This window comes from Odontesthes bonariensis, chromosome 23, assembly GCF_027942865.1.
Source record: "Odontesthes bonariensis isolate fOdoBon6 chromosome 23, fOdoBon6.hap1, whole genome shotgun sequence".
In the NCBI taxonomy this organism is placed as follows: Eukaryota; Metazoa; Chordata; class Actinopteri; order Atheriniformes; family Atherinopsidae; genus Odontesthes; species Odontesthes bonariensis.
This window is the reverse complement of record NC_134528.1, coordinates 28,906,522-28,922,600: the sequence shown is the minus strand read 5'-3', so window position 1 is coordinate 28,922,600 and position 16,079 is coordinate 28,906,522. Positions and strand designations below refer to the sequence as shown.

The window sequence follows — 16,079 nt, the reverse complement described above, 5'->3', positions numbered from 1 at the left end:
ATAACTTGTTTCATAAGAAAAAAACAACAACAATAGTGTTTTAGCCAGAGGAAAGCTATTTCCTCATGTAGCTAACTGTAATGATTTCTTGGTCTCTTTTAATAAATATTTTTCGGTATACTTTTTTTTTTTATTAATAGCAGGCTAATTCATCAGTTCGAAAACACAGCTATACACGTATCTTTAAGACAACAGCACAATGCTTATCCTTGCCCCTTAACGCAGAGTGGAACTGACACTCCATCCCTTCATGCTGGCACCAAAAGAACATGCTTCAGATACTGCGCACTGCATATGTGTGTATTAATGGCTGACTCAAGCGGAGGCTATTCTAAGCAGGGTGGTCCAGTGGACAGCAGTGGGACAGACACAGAGGGGCAGACTGTGTGAATGGATGAGAGACACAGGGGGAAAAGAAGGCCCTCCATTATCTAACTAAATCCAGGGGAAAAAAACAACAGCCAGTCCCGCTGAAGGATTAGCTCCTTGTCCATGCCGTAAGTGAACCAATAATAACACAGATTACAGGTGAATGTGTTTGTGTGTATGTCTGCTGGGTGGTTGCTATAAATGTGCACGCACAAGCTGACTAACCTTAATCATGTGTTAGTCCAAACATGGAGCTGAGCTGGGAACTAGTGTTATCATTAGTTTTTAATATGGATAAGGGGTTCTCTTAATGTGTTTTCCCATCTGAAGCAGGAGAAGTAGGGTCATTCATTGCTTAAAACTGTGAGGCTCCTTGGTTGTCCCCTTTGGAGTATCTTATGACAGCATCCCATTGGTGACATAGTGCAAGACATTCTGTGGTGGCACCATAGCCAGAATATATTTAGCTGTTCTCTGTTCTCCTCAAACTCACTTTACATGGTAAGTGTGTTAATAAGGCATCCAAATACAGACCATTACCTCAGTAGGTTTAACACACATGAAGCAGAAAATCATAATTTGTCACAGTGTAGGCAAGCAGAGACCTGTCTATCTGGCATTTTAAGACAATACTGACATTATAAAAACAGACCTTTCAACTGTTAGATGTAGAACAACGGTCTCATTCCTATGCAGAAAACATGAAGCGGGGTAAGGAACTGATTAGCTTAGTTTAGGACTGAAGGTGGCTTAATAAGCTAACTGTTCCCAATAATCCAAGCTAAGTGGAAACAGCTAGCTTGGCTCTGTTTCTGAGGCAACAAAACCACCCTTTAAGCTTTTGATTTTATCTGTTGGGAGATTTTGAAGACTGTGTGTTCCACACTCCATTACTACTACAGTAGCATTTCAATTGAGTTATCTTTCATTTCATTTATAATTGTACAATACAACATAACCTGAGTATCTAAGTAAAATATTATCAAATTGGTATCATAGAAAGAAATAAGAAAACTGCTAGCAAAGTTATGAGAGTGCCATCAGTCTAGTAAGGCTTTTTCCAAAATTTCCAACAACTACTTTGAAATGGAAATGTGATGGTTATGATTTTGGAGCTGGCCCTTGTTTGTATGCACAAAGTAGAGTGTAATGTGTTGTTATTAACTCGTTTTGGTAATAATAGCAAGCCTGGTCAGCGAGCTAATCTGGCTAGTTTTCCGACTTACAACTGGAACGTGGTTAACTTAAATGGGACATCATTCCACGTTTTGACTTACAAGACAAATAAAATGCAACAGTAGCTTGAGGTTTAAATGTTGCTGTTGTTGAGTTACACATAGGAAGGTTGGTGGCTCAAACCGTTTGTTGCTTCTGAGAGACAGCTGTACTAGATGTGCTATATTTAGACAATATGGGGACTATTTTCTTAAAATGCACTGATCATATGAATCTGGATATACAATCATGTCTGATCGGTCTCCACGTTTAGATCAATGACAAACACAAAAGCTCTTTTAACACTACCTGTTCAAGGTTAGGTTGTTGCATCTTGCCGCTGTATTTATGAGGGACAGAGTGTCCAGGTTGATGCACCTCTGACACAGTAGTTGACATATCATCATATGTGGGAAATGATCGGCCAGCATGGCTTAACATGTCATCCAGACGCTGTTGATGCTGCAATGCAGGCATACTCCTTGAAAGCAGACAATATTATGGTGCAAATTAGAGCTCCCTTTGGTCAGGATGCAAAGGCAAGTTACAGCAGCAAAACCACGGTGCTCTCTGAGCTGCATTATAATGTGATCTTTTTCTAAAAAGGACTAACGCAGCTACGGATAAGGAACAACTTTTAAAGAGAGGCTGTTCAGCTTTGAGCTTTTCTGCATGTACTTTCAATCAGATTGGCTTTCTGTGACAGTAACTGACACTGTGCTTGTGTCCATGGGAATCCTACAAGCAGATCATGTGTCCTGTCAGAGAGACTGCTGGCTTTTTCAATGCATGCAAGTCTAATTTCCCATACTGACCATTCTACTTTCTCCATTGCAGAACATGGACCTGCCCTCGGTGATAGTGTTGCCCCTGCTGATAGTCTTTGCAGCGGGGGTGTACTACATCTACAATGAGGTCATGCAGCTCATGTCCAAGTCCTTAGTGAGAAACAAAGTAGTGGTGATCACTGATGCTGCTTCTGGGGTGGGGACTGGTAAATGATCCTACTTTTGCTTTGAATGTTTAACCTTACTTAGATTTACACTGAATTCCAGGACAATGTCACATAAAAGCACAATCCATGAATTTTCATTAAAGTTAAGGGACAACTGACTTAGGTGTAATTTTTATGCCATTTTACACTAGTAATAGGTATAGCATAAAGAGAGAAAACAGTAAGAAAATGCTGTGCTGACTTTGTTGAAGAATGAATTACATACAGGACAAGGGGAGACTATGAAAAGTGGCAGAACCAAGCTAAATGTTTCCTATGTCTTATCTGGTTCTAGCATCATATTTACGCAACAGAGAGTTCTAGTAGTGAGTACATTTATAATGTACTTAAGAAAAACAAATCATCCCAGACTCTTAAAGCATATGTAAACATGTTAGTTCAACCAAAGTTGTATGAAATGGAAGTCCTCAAAGCCGGAGTAACACACCCAGATAATGCAGTTAGGGGTCGAAAGAGTGTTGCATGCACCCAACTTGCATCAAACTGGCCTCCAGCCCGTCCCGGACTTTGACCCAGAAATAACACAAGACGCAGGTATACAAAAAAAAAAAGAAGTAGCTGGTAAAAACAGAGTAATAACTCTAATTTACAAAATTTAAAGACCAGCTCCAATTCACACACTAAAATGGTACTGATTTGGGCAAAGAGATCAGCACAAAGAAGTTATATTAGCAAGCTGAAAGCGGGCATATTGCCAGCTATTATCACAGCATCAGACAGATTTCAGTCAGTTCGATACCCTCCAGTGCATGTATACTGGAACAAGGACCCGTAGTACAATTCAATGGCCAGGCAACTCTAAACATAGCTTAACTCCGCTAGGCATGTAAATGTATTGAGTCTTCTCACCAAACTACATTTTTCTTAAATACCAACACAAGATAAAAAAAAAAGTGTTATCGTCTTAAAAGGAACTTGTGACATGGGAAGCTTTTAGGACATTTCCATCCCTTAAGTTGGGTGTTGGATGAACTGTTCATATGGGCCTTCTTCATATGAGATCATAAATCAATCTTTTAATTCTGTACAGGGCCTCTGTTTAGAGCTATGACCAGTTACCTTCTGGATTTTATGTTTGGCTAACTACAAGACTAACTGTTTACCCTGTTCTTTGTCTTAATGTTAAACTAAGCTAGCAGCTTCATATTTAAAGGAATATCTAATCTCGTTGAATAATTTTTTATCAATATATCTTGTCAAAATTTCTATTAGATATTAAGCTACAGCCAGCAACCAGTTTGTTTAGCTTGAAAAGGCTGAATTGGATGGCTCCAAATGTAAAAGTTATACCCTTTTGCATCACTACAGGTACACTGATTCTTGCCCTAAAAAACGTCCTTTTATTTGACCCTTTATCATATTTGATAAGGAAACTGTATGCCTTTTCTTGTCTTGGACAGAACCAGCCCAATTGCATTTAATCTAAGCTAAGCTAATAAGCAGTTGCAGCCTCACTTCAAGCACACAGAAATAAGAATGGTATCGATCTTCTCAGAAAACTCAACATGTTTTTTATTTGCACATAATGTTAAACATGTCTTTTTTATGAAGGTAATCAGCATGTTTTTGTTTTTCTTTCTGTTCAGAGAGTGCCCATATCTTCCATAAAAGTGGTGCCAGACTGATCCTATGTGGAACTAGCTGGGATAAACTGGAGTCTCTGTATGACTCTCTGACTAACGATGCTGACCCCAAAGAGGTGAGGAATTCGAATAAAAAATAATGGTGCATGTCAGTATTTGCTTCTGTTTGAAACAAACACACCAAACTCCTCCAAGCTCTTCGAACTCACAGAGCCTACTTTTTTTTTTTGTGCCAATTACTTTCCTGGGCAACCCAAACAGTCCTGTAACAAATCTTTCACTCCGGCTGCACCAGTATAATTTCTAATAATTGGCTAAAAACTTTGATAGTAAAGTGACATTTCTAAACAGAGAGCAAAGCCCCTCCTGTCACAAAAAAATCCCTCGAAGCCAGCCACTGTCATGGCTGGTTTGAGAACATCAGGATCTGTCCTTGTTTTTTTTTATCACAATACTGCTTTGATGCCACCTCCCAGATCACCATTTCCTCTGATCAACACAATAGCAGGATGTCCTGTCTGACAGCACACTGTCCTCAAGTGTCTTCAATACACTGGCCAGAGCACATGTGCATGTTTCTGAAGCAGCTTGAGGTAGCTGTAGATGACATAAAGCAAATCAAAATCTGTTTACCAGTTGGGATATTTTTATTTCTGATTGCTAAGTTATCCTATCTAGGAATTTGAGTGGTACTACGCCATGCCCACTAATAAAAATAAAGAATTTTCTTTTTTTTCAATGTACACTGAACATTGAAAAAAAAGAAAATTCTTTATTTTTTATTTTCGTCTATCTAGTTTTTTTCTCCTCATCTGGTGTATAATCCTGTTCTCTTGCCTGTGACCCGGAAAGTGTTCGCAAATATTTTGATGGATGTCTCAATTCCCAAAATTGACCATGAGGAGAGGGGAGTGACGGAGGGGGGGAGTTTGCCGGAAGAGCTTAAAATTAAATTTAGACTGTAAAATACCAGAAACACCTTAAACACTTCATTGGACAGAAATAATCAAATACAGCAGTTAATAAATAATGAAACAATTTTAGGTGGTTTAAAATGATGCCTCCAAAGCCAGGATGTTACATTAGGTAAATACCTTGTGTCTGTCCAACGGTTGGGAATTATTTAAATATTATCATTTTCAATTCCGAGTCTTCTTATTGATTAGATCTTATTTGATTCTTGTCTCTGAAAGTTCAAATAAAAAATTTTGTATTAAAAGGAAACTTCCTCACACAAATAATTTGCTATCTACATAGCTATGTACTTTGAGACACAACAGAATGGTGTGGGCAGGTCCGAAGTAATCATGCACACAAGACCGGCCTGAAAGTGATCTTTTTGTTACGATGTTGGTGGAGAAAAGGTTATCCAGGACTCAAATGCAGGACACAGCAATTTGGAAGTGACTGAAGTCTTTATTTAAAACAACAAAAACGTGGCTTAGCCAGGAAACCATGAACATAAACTTGTAAAACAAAAGACTATATAAAACAGCCAGACAGGGAGATTACCAGACAAGAAAGGAACAGAGCTGCAAAGATGAACAATGATGAAAGTAACGGCAAGGATCTGACATAGCCCGAGCAAAACCATGGAGCTTAAATACAGAAGGGACTGATGAGACAGGTGACTGCAGATGTGATCGACTGACAACAAGTGCATGTGGAGCTGAGGACCAAACAGGGAACTGAGGACAACTGCTGGTGAGGATGTGAAACAGAATAAACTAAGAATAGACCAAATACCGAATTGAGGCAAGACAAAACTGCACAGACAAATATAAAACAAAAGCAAGAATAACAACTAAGGCAAATCAAAAACTAGACTCATAAAAACAGAGAATAAATCCTAATTCAAACCAGTAACTCAAAAATACTGAGAACACAAAGAAAACAGATTCAAATAAAACACAGAAAAACCAAGACAAAGAAATCCAAAGTCACAAAGTTGAATAGAAAAACCTCAAACCCTGATGCCGTTATCTGCAAAATGGCAGTTTTGGTTGGACGATTCGAGATCTCTTTTTGGGGGCATCCAGGACTTGAGAAGAACCAAAACTCTTGTTTTTTTTCTAAGTGTACCCATACAGTTGAATAGTCATAAAAATGATCTCCTATTGTCTTTTCCTAAGCTGTTTTCCTTGACCTAGATGGAAAACATTGCAGGGTTAAGGAAAGATGGTAGGATAAGTTCATAAGGACTACAGTGAGAATTCGACCACCCCCAGCTGTGATGTCGGTCTCCACTGCAGCGCTAAAACCACAGCTGTTCAATAAATATCCCACACAAAGTGCTTTAGATACTTGTCTATTGCAATCTTATCACATTTTTGCATAGATCTCATATGTATCCTATTAGATATATTATAGAATATTACTTAATTGAGATGGTCGAAAGAAAAAATCCCGAAAAAAGCGGAAAACTCACTCTCTTGTCCTCATATTTATCCACAAAAAAGTACAAGCTCGTACGACTGGATTAAAATTAGCGAGCATCGCCATGACAGTTGTGGCTGCAAGGAATTGTGGGATATATAATTTCTTTCATAAAGAACCATGCATCTCATGCTAATGGAGATGTTCAAGGAAGCATTGGAGCTCCTTAGCAGTTGGAACAGCACTTTGAACAGCTCTTACCATGGCTACCACGCAGATACTTCCAGTTCATTTCACTTAGTTTGGAAGGTTCCTAAGCAAAATACACTATTCGATCAAACCCCACACCCCCTGTGTTTGCATTTCTGGTGGGAGCAACTTAGACAGATGACAGAAAGAGGAGTAAAGGGGAGGCATTGAACAGAAACTGGTTTGCAAACAGGAAAATGGTGTGAGAGACTTTTATTTCCTGAGGGTAGAATCAGTCTCCTCATATCTTCTCTGAAGACCTTCCAATAGTGGAAAACATCTCTCAGGCAGTTCTTTCATATTTTGTATGTTATCATCTTGAATTGAATGCACTTAAATGTATTGTCCTCACACAGTTAAGCAACACTTGTCTTTCCCTAGACATATGCCCCCAAACTGGTGATTCTGGATTTCAGTGATATAGACAGCATGGATGACGTGGTGGCTGAGATGATGGAGTGTTACGGCTATGTGGATGTGCTGATCTGCAACAGTAGCATGAAACTGAAAGCTCCTGTTCAAAGTGTTTCTCTGGAACTGGATAGAAACATCATGGACATCAACTACTTTGGCCCAAACACTCTTGCCAAAGGTGGGCAGGACTTTATATGTTTTTTTAAAATCACCTTTAAGTAGGATATTAATAGTATTAGCTTGAGTTTGAGGTTTTGTCATTGATCTTATGCCAATGATAATCTAAAAAAATCTAAATTAATGACAGGTGTTCTTCCAACAATGATCTCAAGAAGATCGGGACACCTTGTACTGGTCAACAGCATCCAGGGCAGACTGGCTGTCCCGTTCAGAAGCTCATGTAAGTTGCCAACTGAAGCTGTCTAAAATCATTTGGAATAGGACTATCCCCTTTTTTGTCAGTAAATCGAGAACTTTAAATTTGCTATTCCATTCCGACCCTATATCTCCACCCATCAGCAGAGGGCACTGTTTTCACCTGACAGGAAAACTGTATGCAAATAGAGAAATCAGAATAGTAAGGTGATCAATTTCTATCCCTTTCAATAATATTAGAAATGCACTGCTGACTGGCCTGCAAGGACTGCGGCTAGCGGCTAGTCAAGGACCTAGCAACAGCAGCTGGGTTACATGCTGCCATTCCGACATGGCCCTCCAGTTGTCGGAATGGCGACACTTAATTTTCTATCAAACATACCGCCATTCCGACACTTTTTTCCTCCAATTGTCGGAATGGCGGTATGTTTTATTTTTTTATGAACACCCCGCCATTTCGACAATTCCTTTAATAGTTTTTAGAGGAACTCCACAACCTTGCAAACCAACTATAAAAATCCCCTGAAATTTCAAATATCAAAATACAAGTATTAATGTAAATCAGGCGAGTCTGAAACATGTTATGAAAAGATATGGGTTCATGTTTGTAGCTTGGGCTTTAAACACAGAAAAGTACTTGTTCATCATCTGAAATTCTCATGTTAAGCTGGTAATTAGTTATACTTCAGCTACATTTAAGAATGTTGGTAAGAACATCAGCTTCAGTATAACTACAGTTTATCACAGTTTGACCTTCTTGTTTTTCAGTGATATGACTACACATTTAAGGCCTGAAAAGAGCTTCTCCTATTAGATAGCTTGAAGTAGCTTTCAGAGAATATTTAGGGAAAAACACTCGTGCGTTCACACCAAACGCAATGCGAATATTCGCACCGCCTTCATCGCGCGATCGTTGCCGCAGGTGTAAATTCCATCGCCTCAAACGCCTCTTTCGCGCGAGTAAAAAACGAGTAAATAGCTCAAGGGGCTATCCATGGCTGATCGCGTCCTTGTACCTGCTGTGGCAGTCCGAGATTCGTCTGAAACGCACACGCCGTCGTGTCTGAATCAGTGACATCATCCGGTGGTGCATTCAGCTCGGATAATTTCATCGCCTTCTCCAGGAGTTGCGTCTGGATGACGGTCGCCTCCAGCGGCACCCCAGGCCCACCAGGACCCAGCCCGACGACCCGCTCGGGAGGACCGGCGCCTGCAGCCGGCGTCCCGCCGAGAGATCACGGCACCGATCCTCCCGAGCAGGCCACCAAACTGGGTCCCGGCGAGCCCGAAACACCGCTGGAAGCGGCCGCCACGGGAGGATCGGTGCCGTGATCTCTCGGCGGGACGCCGGCTGCAGGCGCTCCGCAGCTGGGCCGCGGCTCCGTTTCAGCTGCGGGGCGCCTGTGGTTGGTGTCCTGCCGAGAGATCGCGGCGCCGGTCATACTATATACCCGAGCGGGTCGTCGGGCTGGGTCCTGGTGGGCCTGGGGTGCCGCTGGAGGCGGCCGTCATCCAGACGGAACTCCTGGAGAAGGCGGTGATTTAATTTTTTTATTTTATTTTGTCAGGGACCATGTGCAAAGTACATTAATTACAAAGTAAAGAGATGACCTGCACCAGATTGTAGCTTAGAAGCTAATTTCCATCTGCAGTCCAATCTGCATGTCACAGACACGACTCCATTTCAGCTGCGGAGCGCCTGTCCATCTGTCTCCACGTCACTGTCATCCAGAATCTCAACGCTGATAGGCTGTCTGGCGTGAATATTTCGCCAAAGTTGGATTTTTTTAACTCGCGCGAATCGCATATTTTCACTCGCGCGGCGGCCACCGCATCACCGCACCGCCTCACCGCTCCTCACCGCGCCGCCCCACCGCGCCTCATCGCGCCGCCGGCTCGAATCCGCGTCTAATCGCGTCTTTGCATTGACTTTGTATGTAATCGCGTCGCCCGACCGCGTCTGGTGTGAACGCACCGTTAACTCTCCTGAGTCAGTTGTATCAAATTCAAGTCTACGGGCTGGTTACACAACTAAAGTTAGCAGAAAGCTAGTTTAGCAGAAAGACAGCAGATTAACCAGCTCGCCTGGATCTGTTGAGCATGAAAAAACAAGCGAACCAACCACTCTGGGGGGCATTAGTTCGGTCACATGCCGCCATTCCGACATCCCACCATTCCGACATGGGCCTCCAATTGTCGGAATGGCGACACTTAATTTTCTATCAAACGTCCCGCCATTCCAACACTTTTTTCCTCCAATTGTCGGAATGGCGGGACATTTTATTTTTTATAAACATCCCGCCATTCCGACAATTCCTTTAATAGCCTTTTAAATTAATTCAAATATCTACTTAATGTAAATCGGGCGAGTCTGAAACATGTTCGATTAAGTAGAAATACAGTGTCAGTGACCTGTCACAGCAGCCAGCTGGAGCAGAGCTCTCCACAGAGCGTCTTTTGCACGCTGGCATCATAAGCAACATTAATAATTGCATTTACAGACATCGATGACTGCTCACCTGTGTCGGACGTCCCGGCGCTGCAAATAAAACCAATTTCATATATTAGGCTACCCAAATCTTATTATTATTATTATTATTATTATTATTATTTTTAATATTTTTAAATCAATAAGTGAACAGTGTTTGTCGCTCCTTTTTGTGTAATAAACTATTTGAATATCATTAATTTGCTTTTGAAGTGCATTTTGAAAGTTACCACAGACTCATGACATTGTCAGGACCTGATGGTATCCGACACACCTACATGACAGCTGTTACACGCACACACAGGATTTATAGTGAAATAGTAACAACACAGCCCTTATGGATGGATCCTGAGTGCCATCATCTTTTATTTCTATTTTAAAATCTGAAATAAGCCCACATCCACCTGATCCTCCCCTCTGACTGTCGATTTGACCCTTAAATCATCATTCAGTATCAGTTTAATATCATTCAAACATCACAAGCTTTGAGAAAGAACAGGCAGAGAGAGAGGGGGAGAGGCTTTAATTACGCTTTTATAGATGTATCACATCTGTACACATGTCTTAAAACATGTAAAGAAGGGACTCACCTGTTGAGTAAGGCACGTTTCCTTATATGGAAAGCCTTGTTGAATGGCGGGATGTCGGAATGGCGGGATGGGTGGTGCAATCCCAGCAGCTGCTAGCGGCCGCTCGTGGCCTCTGTGTCAAGGCTTGCAATTAGTATCTGCCAAGCAGCTCATTGCAGACTCAGCCCGCCAGCCATAGCTGCTAGCAACCACAGTAGCTTGTCAGGCAAGTAGGCCTGAAGCCAGTGCCACGGATGCTAATGGTCACTGGATTCCTTGACACTTCCAGGAGCAGTGCTTTTTTCATAATGTTGAAGTGATAGAATCTTCAATGTTCTGATACTTCTTCTTGTATGTGACTTCTGTTGTTTAGAATGTAGTTCCAGATGCTAGCAGCTGCTCAGAGAACCACTTCATCTCATAGCTTGTCCTAACTTCACAAAGAATTGGTTCCTCACACCACATGCACATGCACACATGCAAGTTGTCAGGATTGGTTCCTACTATCTTCAACATTGAACATGTGGACTGAGTGACCTTGTCTTTCTGAGACTGTAGGTGCTGCTTTGCTGATTCAAAGCAGAAATTCTCAGCAGCAATCCATTGATGGCTTATGTTTCTCATTATTTAGCGTAAGAAACAACACATAAGATAAATCTTTCAGAAAAATAAACAAGAATTAAAACTTGATGCTTAGTGAAGGGGGACAAAATGGCCTACCAACTTCCACAGAAATGACCACCTTGCATGTAGGTTGCTAACTGACAGCTGATAAAGTAACAACTGAGTGGATGTTAGCTATAATCAAGGATTTTCAAGATGCTCATAAAGATGTAAAAAGAGAGTTTAGATAGAATGATTTATAATTAACTGACTGAGTGAAATCAATAAGCCTGAAATTAAACCTATATATGTAATAAATATGATGAACTAAAATCTTTTTATCAAACCCTGAAAAAATTCAAATGTTGCAGTTCTTATTTTTCACCTTTTTGACGCTGTTTGTATATTTTTGTTATCAACACTAATACAACTCTGGAACTGCTTTCTTCCAAAGAAACTGTCCCCATGAAAATTGTTGGCAGCGCATTTTATAGATGATACAGAGCCACATAGAAAGCCTACTGAGGTGTCAGGTGTGTTCTAACAGTACAACGTGACACTGGAAGGCTTCTGTTGACGAGGCAGAAAACAATTAGACAGAGTAGCTCTGTGCAATGAATGGAATGAGATTTCTTTCCAGACCAGCTCCACCTCTTTTTGCCTTTCTATGAATATGTGCGCTGTGTTTGCTGTTAGACTCGGCCTCTAAACATGCAGCGCAGGCCTTCTTCGACTGCCTGAGGGCTGAGGTGGAGGAGTATGGGATCGCTGTCAGCGTTATTAGTCACACCTTCATAAACGTGTCTGACCTGCCAGCAGTTGGGGAGCCTGCACCTAAACAAAACACCCTGGTTGCATGTGAGTAAAACAACGGACTAAATGATGCAAGACAAAACTTTACACTGGTACCAATGGTTTCAATTTCCTTTTTATTTGTGTGCTTAGTCAAATATAGATCTGTGTGTTCTCTTTGTTCTCCCACAGATATTACCAACCAGCTGACCCACGGTGTGCGCCCCTCAGTCCTGGCCAATGAGATTATGCAAACGGTGAACAGGAAGAGGAAGGAGGTCGTGCTGGCCCACCCCATCCCCAGGGTGGCCCTCTACCTCCGCTCCCTCTGTCCACCCTTCCTCTTCGCTGTGCTGGCAGCGGGAGTGAAGGACTCAGTGTTGGCTGAGGAGATGCAGTAGGAGAACAAGAGGGCACTAGAGATGTTAGATGAAGCGCGGCTTGTTTGGAAATATCAAATATAAAAAAAACATGTCCTGAAAGCTTGAGGCTGATTTGTAATATTAGTTGATGTCTGTCTATAAGCTGGTTTATGATAACTGCTGAACACGTAGGCTGATGTGAGGGAGGTCAAATTGACCATACATAAGGCCCGTTAGGGGTACACTGGAAAAAATCTAAGTCTTACCAAGTATATTTGTCTCATTTCTAGTCAAAATATCTCATTACACTTAATATCAGACAGAACTGCTTAACAAGTACCATTTCATCCAGATATAGGGACTTGTTTGAAGACAATACGTCTTGACAATCTAAATGAAAAAGTCTTGAAAACAAATTGTTTTGAGTCACATATCATATGAAACAAGCTTTTTTTGACATTTGAAGAGGTTTTTTTTAGCTAATTTCAAGATCACTTTTATCTCAAAAGTCCTAAATATCACATCTTATTTCAAGAAATCTTGACAAGCCGATTTTCACGAGTTCCATTGGCAGATATTTTTTGCTTATTTCAAGTAAAAACGTCTTGTATTTGTTGTTTTTTTAACTTATTTTTGGAGGGGCATTTTTTCCAGTGTAGAGGAAACAAACGGTGAATACAAAATCAACTTACAAATTTGATTTAGCTTACACAGTAGCAATCAGTTATCTGTTGACACACCCAGTGCTTAGAGAGCTAAATTTGCATATTACTTAGAATGTTTTAGATCCCTTAATTCATGTAAGTTAATTTTTGTCCTTTTTGCCACTTCAGTTTTGGACTCCACCAACTTCTGAGAACTATGTTTGATTCTTTAGCCAATGCACTTACTGGCTCCTGTCCCAGTGCGTCTGATTTTTTATTGATGGGCAAAAAGCATACAGTGGGTCCATACTAAGGAGAAAAGAAAATATTATTCATATCTTCTGACTTCAGTATTGTTAATACAATTTTGAACGTTGCATTTGAACATGTCAGATCAAAGGAACCCAACAGGACAAGCACTTATTGTAGTTATTGGTCTTACAGTTTCAATCTTTGATATAAAAAAAGAGAGAAAAAAAAGAGAAAACATATATTTCATCGTTTGCCTCTTTTTAAAGGCTAAGTTTTGTAATTGATCAAATCCAGTCTAAAAATCCTACGAGCAAAAGGATGTGCTGCAGCAGCAGATAACAGGATCAGCTTTACTGTGGGCTCAGGAGGTTCTGGAGATGATTACAAAACAAATACCAACTCAGATAGTTGTAATAATATTCACCTTGGTCATATTTGTACTGCACTATTTTAGAGAGGTAACTTGTTCTTTTTACTCTTCCAAATTCACAATTGAGTTTTTTGTGTTTTTTAATAGCATTCCTGTCTGATGAATCTTCACAGATACGTGTTCAGTTATTGGTTGACAACATTTTCCCACTCCAAACCATTTTTTTCCCAACAACTGTCTCTGTCATTTGAAAAACTTGGGTTTGAAATTTCACGGAAATCCATGGAAATAGATCTCCATCCATCCATTATCTATACCGCTGAATCCGTCGATCGGGTCGCGGGCGGGCTGGAGCCTATCCCAGCAGTCAATGGGCGAGAGGCAGGGTACACCCTGGACAGGCCGCCAGTCCATCGCAGGGCCACATAGAGACAAACGAGACAAACAACCATACACGCTCACACTCACTCCTAAGGACAATTTAGAGATGCCAATCAACCTAACATGCATGATTTTTTGGACAGTGGGAGGAAGCCGGAGTACCCGGAGAGAACCCACGCATACACGGGGAGAACATGCAAACTCCACACAGAAAGGCCCCAGCTGGGTGTTGAACCTGGAACCTTCTTGCTGTGAGGCGACGGTGCTAACCACCACACCACCGTGCAGCCCTAGATAGAAATAGATCTGAATCTGAAATATTCACTTTGTTCACTAATCAACGATTTCAGGCTCTCTGTAATTCCTTTCTCATGTTTTTTGCATAAATGATGCTTAAGGTATTGTCTGGAGGACAAATGTTCCTCTAAAATGGTGTTTCTACTGTATAGCCTAAATTCTAACTTGACATATGTGTGACTTTGGAACTCTATCTGCCCTGAAGCCCCCAAGACCATCACAGATGCTAGCTTTTTGAATGTGTGCTGATAACAAGATGGAACCTTCTCTTCTCTTTAACCTTGAGAATGCTTTGGTCAAGAAATCAATTTAAAAACTTGATTCAGATGTTGTGTATTTATACTTAATGTATGTGAAAAATTCATCCAGGAGCCACCTCTAATGACAAACAAAACCTTCTCATTAGAAGACATTCTTTCCTACTATATAAAAGACAAAAAAAAACCATATTCATATTTTCACAAGAACTCTAAGTCTTAACAAGTAGCTTATTAGAAACTGGCTCCAGCACCCTCCCCCCCCCCCCCCCCAAACAATGAGTTGGCTTGAGGGGGTATAGAAAATGGATGGATGGAATATTTTGGCCTTTGGCCCCATTTTGAAAGGTCTCCTGTACAGTTCACACACCAGCAGATGTCACTGCTGTGTTGAAATCCCTAGAACAGCACAGAGAGCCCTGAAGCTTTGTGAAGCATCATCATTCTTGTTTAACATCACAAAATTGATGCTAGGAGTGGCTGTATACAAATGTACTATTTAAATTTGAAATGCCTGGAGTTTATACTTATCAAACTGAGGCAACTGAACCTCTACGAGGTCTTCAACTGGAGGGTTGCCGGTATCTGCAGTTTACTTGTGTCCTTGGGCAAGGTACTAATCCCCACTTTGGCCCTCAGTGACCTGACTTCCAAGTTGCGTTGAATGTATTTGAAGCAGCATTCATGAGAATTGAAACTTCCTAAGGGAAACATAATGGTAGATATTGTAAAATGTTTAGTTATTCAATATGCAGTAAAATGCTCTGCCTTGCCAATAAATCACCACCTGGAAGTAAATGAACAATAGCCTCCCATTGGGAAAGGTATTGCTGTAATGTTTTAGTTGGCAAGATTATAAAGAACCCTTATTTATGCACAGTAGCTTCTCATCCTTCTCACACAAAGAAGATGTCAGAAGATGCATTGCATGGGAAAGATGTTACCGCTTTTCAGAACAGTCTATTGGTCCACATTAAGGAAAATTTAAAAAATATAAAATTCAAAGTAAAGAATAAAGAATTGTCAAAACTCTGGATTATGATTGTATTACAATGAATTGGATTAGAATTGTCTTGAATTGAGCTCTTTGAAGTGCCTTGAGATGACATTTGTTGTTATTTTGCACTATATAAATAAATAAATAAAAACTGAACTGAAACATGGAAACTTTGAAGGAGAGTGGTGAGCCATCCCCTTCTGAGGACCCACACGTGTGGAACATGCAAAGAGATTTGAAATGGGAACCTTCTTGCTGAGATAACCACCACGCTCCCCTCTCCTCTTTCAGTAATGAATAATAAGCAGTTCTAACTCTGCAAAGGGATTTTTAAAATGTTTATTTCTTAATGAATTATCTTTCAACAATAAGTGAAATTCTTCTAAATGAGTGTAATGCCATCATCTTTCCAGCTGTCTTGGAGTGTGCTTCATAGCTGAGAATTTAACCATGGAGCCAGCCTCCTCTGAC

The 16,079-nt window shown here is 40.7% G+C and overlaps 1 protein-coding gene across 2 annotated transcripts; it reads left to right on the top strand.

Moving 5' to 3' along the window:
• Positions 1-330: 330 nt before the first annotated feature.
• dhrs7cb (dehydrogenase/reductase (SDR family) member 7Cb) lies at positions 331-15,645 on the top strand. Of its 2 annotated transcripts, none has more exons than XM_075457585.1 (7): positions 331-497; positions 2,422-2,578; positions 4,186-4,298; positions 7,189-7,399; positions 7,529-7,621; positions 11,953-12,114; positions 12,241-15,645. In XM_075457585.1, exons 2-7 carry the CDS (start codon positions 2,425-2,427, stop codon positions 12,447-12,449), a joined length of 942 nt encoding a protein of 313 aa, XP_075313700.1. In that variant the 5' UTR covers positions 331-497; positions 2,422-2,424; the 3' UTR covers positions 12,450-15,645. The 2 variants fall into 2 exon arrangements, with proteins under 2 accessions (XP_075313700.1, XP_075313701.1); XM_075457586.1 differs by lacking the exon at positions 331-497 and adding an exon at positions 964-1,080.
• The last annotated feature ends 434 nt before the right edge of the window (positions 15,646-16,079 follow it).

Excerpts from the sequence above, each read along its gene's own strand:
- dhrs7cb (XM_075457585.1), top strand. The coding sequence starts at position 2,425 with ATGGACCTGCCCTCGGTGATAGTGTTGCCCCTGCTGATAGTCTTTGCA. Across the intron at positions 7,622-11,952 it reads TGTCCCGTTCAGAAGCTCAT|ACTCGGCCTCTAAACATGCA; the intron begins GTAAGTTGCCAA and ends GTTTGCTGTTAG. Across the intron at positions 12,115-12,240 it reads ACAAAACACCCTGGTTGCAT|ATATTACCAACCAGCTGACC; the intron begins GTGAGTAAAACA and ends GTTCTCCCACAG.